This window comes from Gallus gallus, chromosome 18, assembly GCF_016699485.2.
Source record: "Gallus gallus isolate bGalGal1 chromosome 18, bGalGal1.mat.broiler.GRCg7b, whole genome shotgun sequence".
Taxonomy (NCBI): domain Eukaryota; kingdom Metazoa; phylum Chordata; class Aves; order Galliformes; family Phasianidae; genus Gallus; species Gallus gallus.
In genome coordinates this window covers 8,785,061-8,807,255 of record NC_052549.1, presented here as the reverse complement: position 1 = coordinate 8,807,255, position 22,195 = coordinate 8,785,061, and the positions used below count along the sequence as shown (strand labels likewise).

Genomic DNA, 22,195 nt, shown 5'->3' with positions numbered 1-22,195 from the left:
CGTCTGTGTGATGGGCTTTGGGAACTCACATGGAACAGAATTGATGGGAGGCTCCTTCCACCAAACAAGCAGAATTCATGTTAAGAAGCTGCAGCAAAACGTGTTTGTATCTTTGTGGTTTTGCTCATGGTTTGGCATCTTTTAAAGTCAAAAGCCTACTCTGCACCTTATAACCTTTTCTATGACTTCTGAGTGTATCAATGTGGGAGCTTAAAACAGTGACCGAATGGAAGGAAAGTAACATGTGCCCTCACAAGGTGTGTGTGGTAGAGGCATGCTCTTTATTTCTGCTTCTTTATTCATAAAAATGCAATGCATGCTTTGCTATACATTATAATACATCATTTTTATACTCTGATAAATGAAATTAAAATATCAAGCAGAGAAACCCAGAAAAAGCCAGATGGGTTGAGAGCAGTGGTTCAAAGAGTATCCTGTCTCCAGCACTGGCTGGTATCAGATGCTGCAGATAAAAGTGGAAGAAACTGTATAGTAGCCTGTTATGAATTAACATGCCCAGGAGAAAAGTTTCTTCCTGACCCTCATCAGCTAGTGGTTGACTTATATGCCAAAGCATACATTACTATACATACTCACGTATTTATATCTATCTATACCAAGAAGCATGTGACCAAAAGCCAAATCAGACTCCTGGTACATTCACTGACAGGAAAGTCATTCCAAGGAAAGAATTATCTTCACCGCAAGAGGCTCACGCAGTACATTGCTGGGAGAGGGAAAGCTGCAGTTTGCAGCTTGGGGAGGGAAACTGCCTTTACAAACAGCACCTGAACCGTGTCAGTTAATGAGCTTAGGAGTAACCACCTCCACTCAGGCTTGTTAATATGCTTGGTTTTACCTGTAAGGGGTCACATAGCATCCAGAACTTGTATGAGTGTAAAGAAATGTAAGGTGTGTTAAAATAATGCAGTAAGTTCGAGGAGAGGAGAGGAGAAAAACAATCAGTTTGCTGGTTTTCTTTTCATTAAATGTGATTAGCTCATAAAAACTTTGAATTAGTCAGCATGATGGGAATGACTCATCAGACCTAATTTTAGCTGCTTAAAGTTAGCTAGCATTTCCAAAACAGTCATCTCATCTCCTTCAACAGCAAACAGGGATGGATGAGCGCTTCCAGGATAATACCATCCTATTGCCTTCAGCTCCCCCAAGCACTCAGATGGAGATGGAATGGACTCCCCTGTGAAGGCAGAACAAAGTTACAGCAACTACAGAGAGCCTTGGGCAGTAGGCGGTACTTCACCTCTTGGTGGCTGAGGTCAGGTAAGACAAATTCCATTTTAGGCAACCATAAATTCAGAGACGATAACTTTTACATCAGCAGGGTAACGAAACATAACGTAAGTTAGATGCGATCATCATCGGGGGGGGGGGAAAGCATGATGAGATATTGCATATTGGATAACAGAGGTGTGCAGGGCGTGGAACTTCCATGTTATGGGCAGCTTCAAAACACTGACATTTTCTTCCTTTTTCTTTTTCTTTGCAAATGGAGCTGACAGATGAGTGTGTTGAATTTCTCTGCAAAGGATCATTTTTAGCCATTTCAGATGAATAAACATATTTCATTTTGACAAAATCAGGCCGTTTGGTCTCTAGACTGGACAATTTAAAGCAGTGTAACACAATAAAAGCAAAAGCAAGGCTGGCATTCTGAAATGAAAAGACATTTTGATTTTAAGAATGGCAAAGCTCCTTCTAAGACCAGGCTGCTCTGTCCTGAGGCTTAACACCATTGTGCTGATTTTCACCTCATGCTCGAGGTTCCATTTTGATTTCTGATGAGTGTAAAGGAGCCCATTTGACCAGCCCTCCTTGCTGACAGAGCCAAGCCTGCATGCAGCACCATAGCATGCAGCTGATATAGCACATAGATTGAATTGTGAGGCTGGTGGCATTACTGGGAGCAGCTCATGACAAAGAAATGAGAAAAGCTCTGCAGGATCTCATTGGGTATCTCACAGAACTGAGAGTATAAGCAAGTTCTCAAAGCTACCCAGTAATGCTGGGTTCCAGTACTGCCACTTTGCTCCTCTTACATAGCACAGCCCTACACGTTCCGCAGTGCAACCCCAGGAAAGGGGCTTCACTTGAACTACCAGAGAGGGGCAATTGCCACAGAAGATCAATCATTTTCTGTGATGGTAGGGGAATTTCAGAGCCTCCCAGAGGGACTGGGAACTGAGATCCCAAGCAAATTAGGCAGTTCTGAAATATCTGACCTAGAGGGCACACTTCACTGTTCTTGTTCTCTGCCCAGATCATTCTCTCTCTCTGGGTGTCTTCAACATTAGTCCCTGCAGGGTAATAAAGTTTAGAATAAGTTTGCTCAAGCACAGTAGCTGTCTAGTCAACCCAAATTTAAGCTGCTTTCTTGTGCCAACACTAATCTGTTACTGATACCCACACTAACCATTATGAAGCTCCTTTTAGCAGCTCAGTATTGTAATGTAGGCATGCTGACAGTATGAGGCTCATAATGTAAATACTTGTGCATGAGTTCATTGTTTATACTCTAAAAGCTGTGCTAGGAGAAGTTGTTGGAACTGATTTTAATTGCAGTGAAAAGCTAGATTTGTGACTCCAGTGATAGCCTGCTTAAGGTCACAGCTGCTTTCTGATATGAAGCTTCTCCAGAAGGCTGACTGACAGTTGCCACCAGGTCTTCTGGATCTTCACAACTAGTGATGAGGGCAACAGCACTAAATGATTTCTGGTTCTCGCTAAATGGTTTGATTTCTGTCATTGATGTCTCTGCTTCTTTTTCCAGTGCCTTCTCTGTCCTATTCCATTCTTGCTCCTTTCGATCCAGCTGCATAGCACTGCAGTGAGGAGCATAAACCTCTGTAGTTTCTTCAAACTGCAAGCAATCCACTTTGTAGTACTTTTTCTTTACATGTAAGACGTCATTAAACCTATAGCCCCAAAGAATCTCTCTGGGCACGTATGAGCTTCTTGACTGATGTGAAGTTCCTGTTGAATCCCCTGTGTAGACAAATGTGACCAAGATCTCAAAGTTGTCCTTGGCCAAAGCTTTCCGGTCCAGACCATACAAAGGACTCTCACTATTAATTTCATGCACTACTGTCACTGGTGTAACAAGTATGATCTGGTCATTCAGCAGCTTCAAGTCCTTGTATTCCATTGTCATCCTTCCTTCCTTGTCTTCCTTGTAGCGTAGGAGCTGAGCTCGTACAGAGCCCTCAACCATGTGGTTTGGTCGGAAATCGCCAATGCGCCACATCAGGCAGAATTTATCATCCCTTAGGCCTACCACAGCATAGTAGCTGAAACGAATGGTCTGAGCTCTTTTTCGAGCTGTGGCCATTTTAGCCAAGGCTGCTCCGATGATGAAAGTGTCGATAATGCAGCTTAGTACTGACTGCAGGATAACCATCAGGATTGCCACAGAGCACTCCTCTGTAACGCAGCGGTAACCATAACCAATGGTCGTCTGGGTTTCCAGGGAGAACAGGAATGCCCCCGTGAAGCTATGGACATTTGCAACACAGGGGGTTGTTTCTTCGTCGTTCAATAAATCTCCATGTTGCATTGCTATCAGCCAGAAGACCAGTCCAAAGAACAGCCATGACAGAACATAGGACAGGGAGAAGATGACAAACATGTGGCGCCATTTGATGTCCACCAGGGTGGTAAATATGTCCACCACGTAGCTCTCCCATTCCCCAAAGATGTGTTTGAAGTACACATTGCAGCTGCCATCCTTGTGGAGAAACCGCTTCTGCTGTCTTTTCATCCCCATTTCTGGGCTTTTTTTGCAAGAGCCTTTGTAACTGATCTTATTTCCCTGTATGTTTACAGGCCTATAGCAACCACTCTGTTCAGTCATCTTTCTCATATCTGCCTCGTGGCATCAGCTTACAGAACACACCTGTGGTCCCGAGGGCTATTTGTTTCCTTTGTTCATTGGAAATCTATGGAATAAAAGAAAAAGTTTATTTTTGTTTTTAATTTCGTATGCCAGAACTCTGTAAAACCTAAACCTAAATGCACTCTCTGCCCATCATGAGCAATTTTCTGAAGAGTACATACTGACACTGATTACTCCATATAGCTCAAAAACTCAGAAATTCAGCTAGAAAATCAACCAGCTTGAAATGTCCACATCAGTCTTGAGATTTGTTATCCAGATGAAAGCAGAATCCAAAAACTTGTAGTGACCCCACCGTATCTATTCTAAAATTCTGGTGAAGTAGCATTCAGGATGGGCTTTCATGAACACTCACAAGGATGGCATGAGCTCTCTGAAAGTTAGCCAAGCATTTAGGGTAGTCAGTTGTTCCTTTTTGTTCTGTGTTTGTTTTCCCACTCTAGAAGAAATGCCTAGGTAAACATTCTCATTCAGCCATAAGAATACAGTGCTGTGAACTGACAAGTTCAGTTTTAACCAGAAAATGTTTCAACCATACAATCATTTGTCATTATTGATATTTCAATATTTCACAGGAAAAAAATGGGTCAAGTGATTTCATTTTACTGAGATAAAGAGGTAAATTTGCAGCTCAAATGAAAAAGAACCCTCTCTGAGGTCCTGCAAACTCTCACAAATAATTTCTTAAAACAACAATAACAACAAAAATCCAGTTGCCAAGAAGTGTTTTGATTTTTATTAACAAATTTGGAACAAACATGCACTAATAAAATGTGTGGATGACACAACTTTAGGAAGCGATGTGAATTAGGAGATTCCTCTGTCAGATCAGAGAAAAAATGGGTGTCTTGGCAGATGGTAACTGTACGAATTGCAGCAGTATGAATTGCTGGGCTGTGCATTCAGTGACTAATAACAAGAATTTGTGTCAGAAAACGAGACCTCGTCAGTTGAAATCCATTAAAAAGCAGGGACTTAGCTGAAGTAGTTAGATACAGGATGCTTATGAATTACTTGTAGGATACAGCGCTGAAAAAAGCAAATGCCTTTTCCTACAGATCTCCAACTCATTCTACTGTACCCCGACCCCTAACACTTACAACACTGAAAAATCTGAAGCATATACAGCTTCAGCAATTCAATCTTTTTGCCAAATGCTTGCAACTAATATTTTTGAAGAAAAAAGAAAAGCCATTTTTTTTGAGGAAAAACTCTCATTTTCCAAAATTGTAAGCTTTCAGTGGAAAAATGGCAAAGACTTTTCCCATTTTTAAGCTGGTTTCATGTGAGAAGAGTTCAGATGTAGGCATACAATGAAGCCAGAGTATTCATGGAAAATGAATTTACAAAAACGTTTCCCAGCCGTAGTCTTTTTTTCTCAGCTCTTCATTCACTTTGCAAGAGTATAAATGACTGCACACAGTTTAAGGCAGAAGAGAGTCAGGCCCATAGAGTGTAATATATATTGGATGGACTAGATTAACAGACTGAGAACGCTTCTCCCATCCAAGGAACAATGACAAGCATGCATAGACACTATTCCAAAAACACTTAAAAGCCAAACATAGTTTCCATTTCTTTTTTTCTTTTCTTTTTTTTCTTTTCAGTACAGAAATGAATGTGACATATGGTGTCGTAGCCTCAGAATGTGGCCTGCATTAAAAAACACAACATTAATGTTTCCAAAAATACTTCTTGGAATACAGTCTTTGGAAACATTCATATGACTTGCTTTACTCATAGCTTTAAACAAACACTTCAGCTTAGTCCATTGACGACTCCTGACCTAACATTTTATAAGTCATAATTAACAACAAACAAAATCTAGAAACTATTGTGCCATTTTCTTAAGAACCTCATGATGTGAGGTGTGAAAATGAAGCACACTGTAATCAGGAGTCAATATGACATTATACACAGCACATACTAAGGGTTATGCTGTTATTCTTATTGACTGCTTCAGATGAGCGTGCCTTTAAATTACTCACAAACATCTTGCAACTCTAAACAGAGTTCTTAGTTCATGAAAAAAGACTACTGAGTTGATTCCTCTTGCTGCTGTTGCCTTCAGCGAATAATCATATTTCAAGAATGGAGTTTTGCTGGCACCATCTTTAAATGTTGCTGGTGCTGGCAACAGTGATAGACTGTCAGACATGCAACTAAGTGGAAAAGTCCATCCTAATTTTACAGTAGTCCATGACGCACTGGAGAGAACTTTGTGATTCCGTGTGCATTAAGAGCTTTCATCCCACTTAGGGTCTCTCTTAAGTACAGGTGGTGGTTATATATATATTCTTGTGGGGTTCTGACTGGCGTAAATGAAGCCATGCAGTTAGATGCTGCACTGGATTTTGCAAAACAATAACATAACATATATTAAATATATAACATAATACAAAAATAATACATAACATATAACACATAAGTATAACATACAACATACATAGCATTTAACATATGTAATATGTATTATATACGATATAGAGAGTAGGTCTATAAGAAGAAGGAACGTGATGCAGAGCCTTTTCAACCAGAACCAAATAAGCTAACCCTGGAGCTAGGTGCATTAGAATAGAATCAGCACAGAGGAAAAGTAACACATATATTGCTCTCAGTTAATCTTTCTCCATCGTGTTGAAAATTGGCTTGCTCAGAGCCATTTGGCACTGCACAGTGGAGACGTGCCCCAAATGACCTAAAATCCCAAATGTGCTTGAAAGTCTTAGGAAATAGCCTCCTCAGTCACTCAAAAACATCTACAAATGTTGCCCAGTATTTTGGGTGTACTTAAAGGTGAGCCAAATCCGAACTTTTCCAGGTTACCTCTTCAAGTCTCCTGAGTGCAATAATAATCATGCATCATAATTAATAACCCTTTTATATCGTCTGATGTTGCTCAGAACGATTAAAGTCTAAAAAAACATCCTTCAGTGTTTCTGAATTATGTAAGCTTGTATTACGATCTGCACTTCATTCATGGGGACACTTTTTAAAGTGATTTTCCTGTTTCAAATGAGAGGCACTGAGGCCAGATGTTCCTCGCTTTCTCTACGGAGACACTCTGCCTTTTGCAGAGCAGTCTGAAGACTATTATTGCTACCAAAGTTTAAAGAAGGGAAGACCACAGACTTACAACCAGACTTGTGCACCTCAATCTTGGAGCCATTTCAAATATCTTATTTTTCAAAACGGACAAAATATTTTACACATCCCGAGGTACCCATAGGAATTGCATTAAAGGTCCTACTACCTGGTAAAGATTAACAAAGGGGATGGGGGGAGGATTTAAAAACATTCCCTGCTCACCAAGGCTCATGGATCAGTTGCTGCAAATGATTCTCAGATGTTGCCAGGAAGTGCATTCACCTTCTTCTAACAATCACAAACCCTCACCCTTTTTTTTGTCTTGCCTTTACTTTCTGTATGTGTTTTATTTTTCCCCCTTTGCTTCTGGGCATGTTTGTACACATCATAAGCCTCCTCTTGCATACTATCCTGTCCTCCAGAGCAAGGAGTGCATGGAAATTTACAGTACTTTTGGTAACCATACATATAAGCATATTTAACCCTTATTTACTGGCTTATTAGAGGTTAAAATTGAGCAGCAAATCTAGGCAGGATAGAAGGAAGAGAGTAATTGAGAAATCTCAAAGATTTCATTCGGGTAAATGCCAGAGAGAGTTCAAAAGTTCTTCCTTATGAATCAGACTCAGAGCTCAGAAAATAAGTAAATACTCTTAATTATCTGAGCCAAGGCTAGGGTCTTTCTGTGTTGTGTGCTGCAGCATGCTCAAAGACATGACTGCTGCAGAGAGCTGTGTTCATAGGGTCTACACATGGATCCCCCAAACTGATATCTCTGAAATTTCCACCCTGATTAGATATGGGAGAAAGGTAAGTACATACACTGGTTCAAAAGGCCATAAAGTGGCAGAACTAGGAACAAACTCAGCACCTAATCACATCCAGTTAAGAGTTACAACAAAGCAAACACTAGCAGAATCAAGCCTTTGTGTTATATTTATCATCTTAATCTAGTTCCTCTTGAATAGAGCAGTTGTACAAGAAGAACTTGAACTCTTGATTGTCATCAGCTCACTCAGAAGCTTTAAGCATCATGTTAAGGCTTAAAGACTTTTAAAGGCTTTCAGTAAATGTAACCTGCACCTTCGCTGTGATATTTTGAGTTTAGGGTTTAGCATTTTATGGGGATAATTCCTGTATTGCACCTTAACCTAATATCTAACAAGTTGTTGTTACACCCATTTTATGACTATTTTCCCATTATGTAAACAAGTAGAAGCAATTTTTGTTCAGTGACAACTTCAGTCAACAGTCTGTTTGTAAAGCATTAAGCAAAACAATGTGATGATCTTGGTTCCAGAATAATTATGTTCTGAATATGAGATTAAATCAAAAATAAGACAACTCAAAGCCTCCAAATGAAGCTGGGTCCTCTCTGCTCAACTCCACACACATGGAAGTGGATGTCTCTCTAGCATTGGCTTAGCAATCACCTCAGTTTCTCACTTCATTTTGGAAAAGGTGTAAAAGGTTTCTAGTTTTAGTCACCCTGGAAGTCTTTGAGCTCACAGACCAGAAATGTGACAAGTAGAAGCCTTTTGAGCTGCCTTTGAACTGACTCAAATACTTGTTCCCTAAAATCCAACCACCACCAACAACAAAAAACCCATCACAGAATCTAAATAAATCTATTGTACAACAGTTGAGACTCTTCCTTCCTTCCCTCCTTCCCTCCTTCCCTCCTTCCCTCCTTCCCTCCTTCCCTCCTTCCTTCCTTTCTTCCTTCCTCCCTCCCTCCCTCCCTGCCTCCCTCCTTCCCTTCCCTCCCTCCCACCCTTCTTCTCATCTTTAGAAAGGGAACCAACTTCCCCTAATACTTGCATCAGAAAAGTCATATTCTTGTTCTGTAACGTGGAGAGTAAGAATATTTGTATTCTTTTATATTTAGTTATCCCCATCTCATCTTAGATCCCCACAGATGACTAAAGGGAATCTCTACAAGGGGAGGGGGAATCGAAACCCCCCTAAGCTGAACCTGACGTATTCCCAGAGCCAGAGCTCTGGGGATCAGAGCTGAAGGAGAGGAGTCTTCACCCCCCGAATCCAAACCAGAGCACTGTCAGATCATACATGCTCTCATGTTGACTTAAATGAGAGGAGCGCATCCAAACCACGAGCTTCAATCGCAAAACTCTTAAATTCACAATGATTTATATGCAGCCATTGGAGCAAAGCTTTAAAACAGCTCAAATTTCCCTAAAATTAAAGTTTCCTTGTACTGATCACTTCAGATTAGATGACTGAATGCAGCAGAAGTTGGCAGGGCTGCAGTTCAACCAGAAGTGTGACTGTCAGACTGGAAATACACAGTTCTGAGAGCATCGTCTTACAAGGGACACCATTCCTCTCCATCGTTTTGTGAATACAGGTCTTTCAACTGCAAAGATTCCAAATACAGAAATAAAAGCACACTGTAAATGTGCTAAGCTCAGAGCTGGAGAAAAGGATAATTCTTGGACCTCAGTGCAGGAAGAGGACCTGGAATGTCAGTATAAACATGTTTATTAAACGCTTTATAAGATAAATATAAATAGCACAAAGCAGCAGATATTTGCACGCATTTTAAAGTAATGCAACTGTGCTGTAATCTACCCTGAAACAATTCCCAGTAAGAGATATATTGGCATTTAATTCATCTAAGTGAAACCAGATCTCCTTAAAAATAAAGAAAAAAAAGAAAGAAATTTGCCCCTTACGTTTGAGATGACGGACTCTGACAGTTACTCCTTGATGAAGAGTGGATACCAGTTTCAGAGCCATGGGACAGGTTTATAATGAACAAGGCCCCTGATTACAACTCAGAGTGACTCCCAAAATCTGTAGAAAGCTGAAAATGTCTATTTTAATCTATTCACACTATATGCACTGCTTGGTCGTAGCCAAGAGCAAGCAGTGGAAACACTGAAATACCAGGAGAAATGGAAAGTGCTGGCAACCTGAAACTCTTTATTTCGGGCCTCACTGCCATTCTTTGTCTCAGACAGTTTGGCAGGGGTGAAACCTGAAACTGCTCACACTCAGGACTCTCTTCCCCTTTTCAGCCCTGAGCTCCCAGACACTTCTATGCCAGGGCAACCGGGCACAGCATGCTCTCAACAGCTCAAGACCCACACCAGCATCTCCTGGTGTAGCTGTGGGTGGTAGTGTGACATGCAGTGCCCAGGTGGAGTTCAGTCAGGGAGCAGCCAGCTCCCTGCATCGGTGCTGGGGCTGCCCTCATATGCTACGTCCCCAAGCATTGCAAGGAGACACAGTAAACAGGAGGCCAACCCTTAAATGTGACCCGGCTGTGTGACCAGTGCTGCCCACCCCTGCAGAGGAGCAGTAGAGTCCATGAAAATCTATCATCATCTCCTCCTGCCTGAAAAGCCCTCCTTCTGGTTCTTTGCCCATGAGGTATGAACCCTGTGCATTTCAGGGCTGAACTGATAGGACCAGGGCTTCTATCTCTGGTAGGATTCCTGCAGCCTCAGTTCTAGAAAGTGGTAAAGCTGATGCACGTCCTAGATGTGAAAATCTAACAGCTATGCAGATACAGAACTGAAAATATTCATTTTATGTCCAGTTTTCTTCCAGTGCAATTCAGCAGCCAACCTCTCAGTAACTTCAGCAGGCACAGCCCCCTGGGCTTTAATTTTAGTCTAAGTTAGCTGTGAGGCAATTGAATATAAGTGTTAGGACTAATTACAGTTTCCTTCTCCCTGACACATTCATGTCAGAATCGACACGCAGTGAAGGTTAATTTCAATAGCTTGGCAATAGTGGGATTTCTCCACACATTGAGCCTTATGGGTTGTATTCAGCCTACACAAGCACAGAAGAAAATCTTCGAGGAACTTTTCCACCATATCTTGCTGGCAGAGAACAATAGAACAGTTTGTTGCAGCTCTTAATAGACATGATGTAATAATGTATTCAACAATAGGTAAGTGGCAGGGCATGAACAATGACAGAATGAGATCAGATCATGCCAGCCACTTTCGGTTAACAGGGCCAACACCCTCAGCTCTGTTATTTGCCACAGTTCAGTGTTGCTATACCTCTTCTCTAAACACAATGGGTTATTAATAAGGTATGAGTCTGGGGTAGGAAAGAGACAATATTCTACAGGGGTTCTTTCACTTGCAGGGGCTGTTTCCTTTACTGCTCCCTGAGACAGAAAGCATACTTCTTTTCTTCTATTTTCTGGACTACATTGTAAATCAAATATCCAGGGAAAGGCTGGGACGTACGCAGTCACTATCTTTCCAGTTGCACTCTTTATTCAAATATGCCTCTAGAATAAGAAAGGGGAGGACATGCCAGGTGCAGTTAGGTACAGTTAGATCCTGTGTATTTCAGTGTTCCCTGCTCCTACAGATCTCTGTATACATATCAAAAACAACTTGTGAAATATATTAAACGATTTCAGAGATCAGAGGCCTGATTCAAAGTCTACTGAAGTCAGCAAAGTGATTCTCTTCAATGTCTCATTTTGGATCAGGGCTAGCTGTTGGGTTTCTTAGTATCACCACAGGCAGTATCCATCGTTGATCTTCAGAATTGGCTCAGTTTGCTGGAGTTACGGCAATACTTTCTAAGGAACAAGGGCTTTCCTCTAATCTTCATTTACTTTGGTTCACAGAATTTGGCAGAATATAGACTTTCCATATTCCTACTTAACTCCACTGAGATCTACATGGAATTTGGGAACAGGAAGATTCTTTCAGAGATGACTTTCAACACCTTGTAGAGCAGATGGCTGAAGCTTTGTGTCTGCAACCTCATGAGCCTTGGTCTCAGCATGGATGTGTGTGATCTGGAAAAGCAGGTTACTACAAATTTCAATAGTAGCTTATATTTTTTTTCAGCACTTACACTCAGCATGGTGTTGGCTGGTCTTGTTTTCAACTATTTTTCTCTCCCCATCTTCAGTAGCCCAAATTACAGTAGTTTTTCAAGGATAATTAAGTGGAAGTGGAAAATTGTGTGTCTGTGCATGTGTGGGCCATACATTCAAGAGCCTGATTTTTACCTCAGTGTGTGACTTGCAAAACTGCCTTTTAGATCTCTTAAGCTATCCCAAAGCTTATTCCTGACCACCTGCATAAGGCTCTGAACTCAGCAATTAGTATTTTAAGAAATACGGAGAAAGGCAGAATCTTTGTTTAATTCTTATCTCTTCTCCCCATCTTTTAAAACGTATTTAGCTAAGTTACTCATTCCTTTAAAGATGGGAACATTCATCTTGAATCAGAGCTGTGTTTTATTTATGCCAGTGCCTACTGTTTAATAGCGGTCCATATCAAATATTTAATGGGGTAAGCTCTATTGATCATTTATGACTCAATATACAAAGCTTCTCCTCTCCACCCCATTCAAAACCTTGTATAGTAGGTTTAATGCCTAATTCTGAAGTTTAATGCCCAATTCTTAAGATCCTTTTCAATTTTTGCACTGATTAACTGTAACAAAATTTCAAGCTGTTTCCAAAGGTGGAAATGCTGATGTAAAAAAAAAAAAAAAAGAATATATATATATGTATAAAAGTTGCCTTTAGCTATAAAAATGAGTTTAGGGTTTATTTCATTGGATTTTTGTCTTTCAGTGATTTGCACAGAGGCTGACTATGTCACCCTCAGTGCCCAAGGTCTGTGTCTCTGTGGCTGACCTTCGTATGGAACAATTTCACTCTGCAGTACTACTGACTGAATGAGCTACTTGTGGAAGGTTCATTTCATTTCAAGATGTTTGTAATGAACCTGTTCAGTCAGCCGTGTTTTTCCTGTTTTACTTCTCAAAGGCAAACACTGTGAACAAGTGAGCAGATCTTATCAAGTCGATGTTAACAAAAATACATCAAATAAAAATATGTTACATTACAAATGTCAACACCAAAAAAAGAAAGAGAGAGAGAGAGCCCTAAACTGCAATTTAATTGGTTTTATTGCCAAAGGATTGTTTTGGGAAAGAACCTTTTCTGCTATGCCCCTATGAAAAGCATCTCTCTCATGTATTACATATTAACTGTGCAGGGCTGTAGTCAGCACGCTGTTGAATCATCCTAAACAGAATTTCACTCTTTGGTTTGAAATTGTGTCCCCCCCCCCAGTGTTCTTCAAACAAGTTGGGAGTAAGAAGAGTAATTAATCAACAAAATTAAATTCAGAAGTGATACACCCAGGCTAAGTAACAGATGTTTTGGCTTTTATTTTCCCTGCATCTTTTTTTTTCCCCTCCTGTTTTCACTGATTGAGAGCATCACTTACTCCTGCCACAAAGCCAGATTCACTCAAAAGATCCACAAATCCATAGGTTATTAACTAAACCTCAGAACACTACCGAGGCCTGACAAGCTCCAAATCATGTGAACTTGGACTGGTGGCATTCTTCCTTAGGAACATTTTGTGTAGAGCTAAGCTGTATTCACTTCATACTCAAAAGATCTTCAGGGAATTAAGTCTGTGAAAAACATGAAGTGGTGTTTCCCACAGAAAAAGCAAGTCACACCACTTGGGTGTCTAAGTCTGGGAGCAACTGCAATTCTTATTATGCTCAGGAGGGAAAGTACAGATTAGGGAGACTAAAAAGTAACCTGAAAGGTCCTGGAAAGAAGCCAGAAGAACTGTAACAAAGGCCAAGCAATCTGAAAACAATAATGTCACAAAACATCCCGCAGAAAGAAACAAGGATGAATCTCCAGTCCATATGAATGCTGGATAGATGAAGTTATCTCCCAGCTAACTGCCAGCACAGACATCATTTACAAAGCTTGACAGCTGCACAGCAATTAGGAGAGGAGCTTGTGTTTAAAGGCAGAAGCAGCAAGTGGGTTCCAACAACATTATGACGCGTATTGGTAATTATGACATTATGACATTGATTTGGTCTCGGAGTGTTTTTCAAATCAGGACTTGAGATCTCTTTGTTCTCCTATGTAAAACCCAGCTTTGAGGTCATTCTTCTTACACACCCTTGGCTGTTTATGAACAACCTTACAAAACTCAAAGCCCATTTCCCATTGAGGAAGACAAGAAACAGGTTGTGTCATTGTCTGGCTCAATTGTTCTCTGTAACTACATAACAATGCCAAAGAGAGCTTACTCTTAAAGCTTACTAGCTTTAAGTTTTATTGTTGTGAAAGCCTCATATCAACAATGAAAGGATATGCATGGTACAGAGGTTTGATTGAGAAGAATCTGTTTTTCATATTAAAGAAAAATGAACGAGGCTGACATCTATCTATTTGAAAGGGAAATCGGTTGAAGGTTCAGTGAGGTACTCATCTATAATGAATGCTAAGGGCCATTTCTATTGTTTAGCATTAAAACAGGTAAGTCTGGATGTCTATGTGTGACAGGAGTTCCCATATTGACATCCCAAAGGATGCCAAGAAATGCTGTTTATGCTTTTGGCTTCAGGGTAGAGGGGCAGACTTTCGAACCCTGATCTGATATTTCCTTAAAACTGCAGCAGTGTATTCTCCTCTTCTGGTTTTATGCATTGTTGCTCCTATCAGTGGCTGCATTTTATCGGTTTAGAAAGCACTTTAGAGTCTTCTGAAATAAAAAGATTGTTTTGGGGGGAAGTTGGAAGAATGTCAGTAGAAAGGATGAAATATTGTCCCACGCCCTTGCTTTACTGAACAGAGAGTCTTTTCTTCTAGTGTTGGTTTAGGACTTAATCCCGCAAGGTCCTGTCTGTCAGCAAATAAAATCAGGTTTAAGAGGATGAAAAACCATCCTAGAAATCACCAGAAACTATTTTGTTAGCAAGAAATTGAGGAAGTGCTTAAGTTCTCCAGTAGACTGGGACCAGAGTACTCAGCGCCCTGCAGAAATGAGCCTTCAGTTCTTAGAACCATTGTGTCCAGAACAGCCATTCATTAAGGCTTTGTGCAGAGAGGCTGAATTTCACTCACTTGGAAGATATTCTTTATAACCCCCTGAGACACAGACTCTTTGGTTGATTTGGAAAACAAAATGATTAATAGCATTTTACAAGTTTTTCCACTAAACAGTTTTCAGTTAAAGGCTGTCACAAGCTAAAGAAATTGTAGGAATAGTGTCAATCTGGTGACGTAGTGGCAATAAATCCTATTGTACTGGATTACGTTTTTACCCATTAAAATGCTTTGACCTATTGTCATCCAAGTAGAACCACATTCCACTGGCTGTTCAAAAGGTTCTGATTTCACTCTTGATTGTTACCAGGGCAACTGCACCTCAATCCAAAACTGCTGCACCAATCATTTAGCTTGATTTGAATAGACTCTTGTAGATAAAACAAAGAACTAATTATTTATTCTCATTGAAAAAGTCAAAATCAAATCTTTCTGAGATGTGAATAACAGAAACTCAGAGGATTTACTTCAGCAATATTTGGTGGAGATTTTTGTGTGTTTGTTTGTTTTGTTTTGTTTTCCATGAAGCACTAATTGCCTCTTTTATGTGGGGAATAGCTAGCTGTGTGATAAAATGCCATGAAATGATTAATATTCTTAGCCTATCCAAAGCAAGACTGCACTAGAAATCTCACCACAGACAACTGCTGGAAAGAGTTCTCCCTCAGTTTTGGAAAACTAAAAGAATTTTCATTAATAGTCAAACAGCTTGTTGACGCTTGTGAGTGGAAATAGGGATGTCTGAATTTTCCCACTGAGATTTCTGGTGGAAAGCAGGCTGTGTTTTATGGCATCTTCTTTTAGAAATATTAAGTTTGTATATCAATTCATTTGAGCTATCTTTGAGTGGGAAATTGCCAGTTAGAAAATGTGTACAGTCTTCCAGAGCTGCTAAGGATCAGTGCTTCTTGGAGAAAAAAAAAACGGACCATCTGGCCATGTCAGAAATCGGGCCTGTAACGTTAGATCAGTTCTGATCAGAGCCAGGATACAGTCTTGCAGAGAAATAAGATGATGCTGGTGCTGCAACACAGACTCTGTGTTCTTAAACTGAGGTATGCAGCTCATTCTGATGCCATTCTGAAAACAGTTTGAGAGAGAACATTTTAAAGTGAACTGGAGATGCTTTGTGTTCAAAGTTGCCTCACAAGTGGAGATGCCTTTAGTTCTTATGTATGGAAAATTTCCAGCTGGTTTTACTCTTTTACCCTAATGAGTCTTCATTTCACATTCTGCAGTCAAACCCTGCCTTGCTTTTCCTTTGGAGTGCAGGAAAACTTGTCTGAAAAATCATTCACTGAAACTACTTCTGCTCAATTTGTTTCCCAGACTGTTGATTTTTATCAAATGTCAATTTTGAGGCCTCCTCAGCCTAGCACTTACCTGCCATCCTCTACCATGTTGACAGCAAAGAGAAACCAAAAATGTAATGCTTCCTCAGCTGAATCCTTCCACAGGAAATTAAGGAATGAAACTCTCTTTGCTGTTCCAGTTCTCCAATCCAGCATGCCACCACAAATCACATTTGAGTAGCTGAAGCATATTCTCCCGTCTGCACTCTGAAAACAGGACTTTTAGCTGCTTTAGAAACAGGAACCATTGTTACTATCATGACTGCAAACTACAGAAAATGAACAGTTCCCTGTGAAAAGCAGCTCAATGGCTTTTTGGGTAACAGCATTCCTTCCTGCTAGACAGGATGGGCAAGTACTTAAAGAATTGGATCAAGTTCCTGTCCCAATTTAAAAAGCAAATAGAAATCTGAGGTTGTTTTCTGTTTGTTTGGCTTATTTTTATTTATCATCTGGCATTTTAATTGCACAAGTTACTGGAAATGGGTATTCTGTTCCCAGGAACAGCTTCATACTCGTAGCAAGAATGCTGGGGAGGAAAGGTAAGTAATAAAACAAAGAAAGACAGGGCATCAGCTGATCTTGAGAATAATCTTCTTACCAGAAAATACAAAATGAGGTGAATCAGCAGTGTCTTGTTGAAAGGCAGAAACTTTCTCAGTATGAAGTGGTTTCCAACTGATCTTTCCAAGGACCATTCAGAATCCCTTCTGCCAAAAGGATGTCTCAGAAATTTCAGCCCCCTTGTGCAGTAACATTTCATTTGCAAAAGGTTGCATCCTGAGAAACAGCTTCCTGAACAAGTGAGTGATATATCAGTTCCAGACCTTTCTTCCTCCAGAAGGAAAATATATAGAAATCTTGGTAATCATTTAACCTGTATTTCTGATATTTCTTTCCTCCTCTTGTAGTGCTGAGTCATTATAGCTGCACTGCTGAAATATATCTAACCTATGGATTTCTTGAATATTGCCTGAATTTAGCAAGTGTGCTACTGGTTTACTCTGACTGATCAACTGACATTTGCTAAGCAGTGCTAAGCAATTTAACAAAATGTACTGAAATCCTTGCTTTTTGGCAGTACATATCTCTAGGGAGCATGCATGACTTAGTGGAAAGATCCTTCTTGTATCAGTCTATTCACACCCTTTTGGATGTAATAGGGAAACAAGTGTACCAGGGTGTTTGCCTGCTCTCATTTCAGAAATGCCCATCAGTATTGTAGAATGTGCCATGTAAATGCCTCAAGTCTTCTTTGCACTACTTTAAATCACCTGAGCAAAAGGAAACGAAAAAGAAAGCAAAAGGAAGTTGCAAAAGTGCTGTGAGACCAATTAGTGTAGTCTCTGCAGATAACAAAAAATATTTTTCCCCTTTTCCTTCTTTCAGTGACTGATTTCTGTTACTGTAATAAGATGTTAGGAATGTGCATCCTCACTTCTTCTCCATCTCCTAAAGTCACTTGAAAAAGCATTCACCTCTGCATTCTGGTTCTGGCAGGAAAGCTTAGACTAATAGTACAGAAAACACAGTCTGTAAAAGAATTTGTTTTGTGCTCAATTAAAAGCTCGCAGTCATTTTCTATGACCACAAGTGTGTCAGGAGTAATATGAAACACCAACTTGAATGCTCCCAGGAGCTTAGGCAACCAGAAGGGAAATGAGACGCAAAGCAAGGACTTTAGAGGCATTTCTACAGTAGTGGCCGTGAGGACAAACCGCCCCCACACCATCCCTAAGATGGATCACTTCTACCTTCTTTCCAGGCTCAGAGCACTATGGTGGCTGCATGTCACAGGAGCAGAGCTTCCTTCCTAAACTATGGCACAAGCACAAGTATTCGAGGAAGTTTACCAACAAGAGGAAGCTAATGTAATCAAATCCCTGGCGAGGGCATTGCAAGCCATGCAGTGAGTAGCATAACAATTGTATTGCTTCTGCCATCTTTCAGCCATGTCCTGTCCATTGGGTTAGTGTTACTGGACAGGTTATCTTCCACAGGCACTCCATGAGAGTGGGAATGAAAACAGTGAGGAAAGGAAACCCTGTCAACTATCTTGCCGTCTACATGACCTTCCTAGAGCCTCAACCTACTTACAAAAACATTACAGTTTTCACTGCAGTTTGAAATGTTTATCCAGGATTTAGAAATACAGAAACAGGGTTATCTCTCATGGGGATAAAATAATTATTCTTTTCTTACTTTTGCTTGTAGATTCTAATAACAAAGCAGCTTCTCTCGTCAGACTCATTACAGATATAGTTTTGTGTACAAGTTAATACGGGATCTTGTGCACAGCCACTCAGACCTAAGAAAACTGTGTGCATTCCTGTATTTCATGCCTTCATTCTAGGCCCCTCTTCCCACAATAGCTCTAACAAACTGGTTGCCCAGACCAGACTCATAAGGCAAGCTTTGGACCAGAACGATTCTTCTGACTCACACTCATTTTAGCCAACATTTCTCATAGTCTGTAACCTTCAATTTCCTCTGGTATTAGCTGAAAGTGCCTCTGCTGGTCTGCCCTCCTAACTGAAGAATTCACGCGGTCGGTTCTTCTGCACCTTTGCTTTGTTCCTCCTCCGGTAATGACAAGTTGGAAAAACCCACCAGAAATGGACAGCCAGGAACAGAGGAATGTAGGAATTGCCAAAGTGGATCAGACCCACAGTCTGTCTGGTTCTGTATCCTGTCTCCACCACGGGCTAATACCAAATGCTCCAGGAGAAGGTGTAAGAGCCCTGCAGTAGGCAGCTTTGGAAGAACTCCCCTTCTCAAACAAGTTCTCATCCTGATCTTCAGTAATTAGAGGCTGGACTCAGCCCTGAAATTACAGGGCTTAATATCCTTCCCAAGCATGTCTCTGTACAAGCACTGTAGGTCTGCCTATATTTAATATTCAAATAATCACAAAGTCTCCTGAATTTCTGTGTTGTAGAGAACAGTGTTTCCAAACAACAGCTAACAAGCTGCCAGGATACAATGCAAAACACGCTTCCTGTGGAACAAGATAAACTGTTTATTCACATACAGGTTGTTTAGTAAGTTTAAAACTCTGTAAGGTAACCATTTCTATTTACATCTACACACACACAGACAAGCATAATTCAGGAAATCAGAAATGGGTTTTACCTTAATATCTGCTGAGATCTGAAAGAATCTCTGCTTCACTCCCTCCTTTTTTCTCTCTCTCCCTCTCTTGCATGGCTGGACTGACAGGTTGGCAGAGCTCAGAACGACAGGTTGGGTTTGTTTTTTTAGGCACAACTCCTCCCCCTCTCAAAGAGAGAAAAAAATGCAAGACAGCTTGGGAAAAGTTCACAGAAAATCCCATCCTTTCAGCACATTAGATCTGATGAGAAATATACTACATTTGGGAGTCCAGCAGTTTTCCTATTTTTTTTTTTTTCTCAAAAAGGCTCAAAGTCTACTTTGCAATAACTATGAAGCAAGCAGAGGATTTGCACCAGGAACTGATTTGACCCCAGATCTTTCCATGTCTCTGATAGCTGATCCAACAGATAATTACAGCCCCTTTCAGACAGCCTCAACAGTAATTTCTGTACAAGTGGAAAGGGCTTTTACAAACAGCACAAATGTCTTTGGGCCTCAGACTTTATCTTTGCATCTCATTGTCACTGTGTATAATAAAAGCCACCAGCAGACATCTGACATCCTCGTTTTTCTCCCAGAGTCTTCTGCTCCTGCTAACCTGCCTGCACTTGCAGCAGAAAACAGGTTATTTTTAACTCCTACTTCACTCCGTCCTCTGACTTTGTTGCTGTTCTGTCACTGCCTCCTGAAACAGTGATCCCTGCAGGGTATCTCAGAGAGCTCTGGGAGAGTCCTTTAGCAGGCCGCAAAAGTAAGGGCAATGTGAAAAGGGGCATGTAAAGCACAGGGCAGTGCTATCAGCAGCTGTGTGCTTCCACTGGCCTTTACCAGTGTTTTGGCCCACCTAGATGTTATATGGTCCTGGAAACATCAGGTTGTTTTTTTTTTTAAGTTAGCCAATTAGAGTGTTACACCCAAGATGCAGATAGTGTTCTTTCCTTGACCCTATTAATAGGGCCTTCAGATTAGGGCACCATCAAAGAAGCTCAGCCTGCTTCTCTTGCTGTTTGCCTGCATGCCTGTGGATGTGGATGTGGATGTGGATGTGGATGTGGAGAGCCATGGGCAGAGACGTTTGTTATTAAGTGACGAGAAAAAGGAATCATGAAGTTGATGGCTGGTGTTGAAACATCCTCCATGTTTCTACTTTCCTGTAATCGATCAAAAGGATTGATAGGCAAGTCTCTTCTGTGCTATAATGTTTTTCTTAGGATGGCAGTTTTGGCACAAATCTGTAATTTCCACAGCCTGCTCTCTGCAGAGTAGCTGTCACTTCCTTACCCTGCTGTTTCAAGCAGACATACAGTAGACTAATGACAGTCATCTGCATAAATTTGCATCATAAACTCCTTGAATAGAATCCATATCTCCTCTGGGTCAGATTTGCAGCTGGTTTATAACAATGAAGTCTCGTAGACTTCATTTACCTGCGTCACTACAGCGAGCATTACAGCATTCAGCGTGCTGATAAGCAACAGCTCCACAAAGCCATAAGCCTTCCAAAACTTTCGGGAAAGAAAAACAGCCAGTTTAATTTAACATTACAGAGAACGAGATTATAGGTGAATTTGAAGAGTACACACAAAGTCAGTATGACATCATATGCAAAAAAAAAAATGTCTGGTTCCGTGTCTCACTAGCTAAACTTCTTCACTATTTCCTATGCCAGGGAAGGGCTATGCTCATCATTCCAGAACCATCTTCTGTTCCTCTCCTCAGTTTCTTGCAGAATGGATTTTTGTTCTACATCTTCTATCAGGCAACTGCTCTCAATCGTGTTCAGGTCCCTACTTAAGATTTTCAGGGAGATAACATAAATGCTAAGAAGTCTTTCCTGACAGTAGAGCAGGCTTACTGAATCCAGATAGAACTGGTCATAGCCAGCCCCAAAGTTCAGCAATAATGAATCACAGCTGAATGCACCAGTGCCTGCTGAGTGCCCCTATGAAGTGGAAAACTGTTCTTAAGGTTATAGCATTGTAATGATCTTCATGTTTTTGCCTTAATTTCTAATAGGATGGAGATAAGAATGTTGTCAATATTAGTTGCATACTAGGCTCAGCGTTACAGTATCAAAGGTAGATTTACTAGCAGAGCTATCAAGTTGTAGCTTGCTTTGGCACTCCTACATGACAGCCTTCTCAGTCCTCCCTTCTCAGCATTATGAGGCTGGAGATCTGCATCCTTTGCAACTTGAAGAACACTTAAGGAAACAGTATAGATCCAAAGCAGTTTATTTTGGCTCCCCCAGCAACTCTGTGCCAGAAGCAGAAACATGTCCATTAAAGCACTCCTGCTTTAACTCTGGCATATTGATCCCACATAGTCTGGCCAGCCTATGGGCTTCTGGAAGAGGAGAGAATGTGTCAGTCTTCAGCTAAAGCTCCCTGTTCAGCCCCTGTCCAGCCCTGTGATGCAAGCCGGGAGCATGATGCATTTGTATGAAACATTTTAGTCTCCCTACCCCTTCCTTACTAGGCTGTGTCTATCCAGGGAGCTAAGGGTACACACAATCCAAGAGCTGGCCCACCACTCTTAGCAAACAATATTGCTACAAGAGTTTAAAAACAGTCAACAAATGCACTTCAATTAAGTACTAAGTGAGGTCAGATTTCTTGTTTTTCCTGTTTAACTACCAAGTTGCAAGGCAGTCTAATAAAGAGCTCTCAGAGCTCAGTTTATTACAGCATCAGAAAGGCTACAAAATTGCATAAACTTTGTATCATCATACTCAACTAGCTACACTCCCTTAAAAAAAAAAAAAAAAAAAAAAAATTAAAAAAGAGTGTGTCACATAATGTAAGAATCTAATCCAAAATTTCTTGGTGCCCATTACAAAATTCCCAT

The 22,195-nt window shown here is 40.7% G+C and overlaps 1 protein-coding gene across 11 annotated transcripts in view; it reads right to left on the bottom strand.

Annotated features, from left to right (window-relative positions):
• Nucleotides 1-262: 262 nt before the first annotated feature.
• KCNJ16 (potassium inwardly rectifying channel subfamily J member 16) overlaps nt 263-22,195 on the bottom strand; it is a 31,137-nt gene continuing 9,204 nt past the window's right edge. For 3 of the 11 annotated variants that reach the window (XM_040649796.2, XM_046902186.1, XM_046902184.1), the window contains 2 exons: nt 19,367-19,512; nt 263-3,956 (listed from right to left, as the gene is read on the bottom strand). In XM_040649796.2, the coding sequence (XP_040505730.1) occupies nt 2,591-3,880 (1,290 nt within the window). In that variant the 5' untranslated portion in view covers nt 3,881-3,956; nt 19,367-19,512 and the 3' untranslated portion in view covers nt 263-2,590. Of the gene's footprint in view, nt 6,261-9,134; nt 9,479-10,574; nt 11,799-19,366; nt 19,513-22,195 lie in introns of those variants that run through there. The other 8 variants (XM_040649798.2, XM_025141669.3, XM_025141670.3 and 5 more) reach the window with 6 other exon arrangements.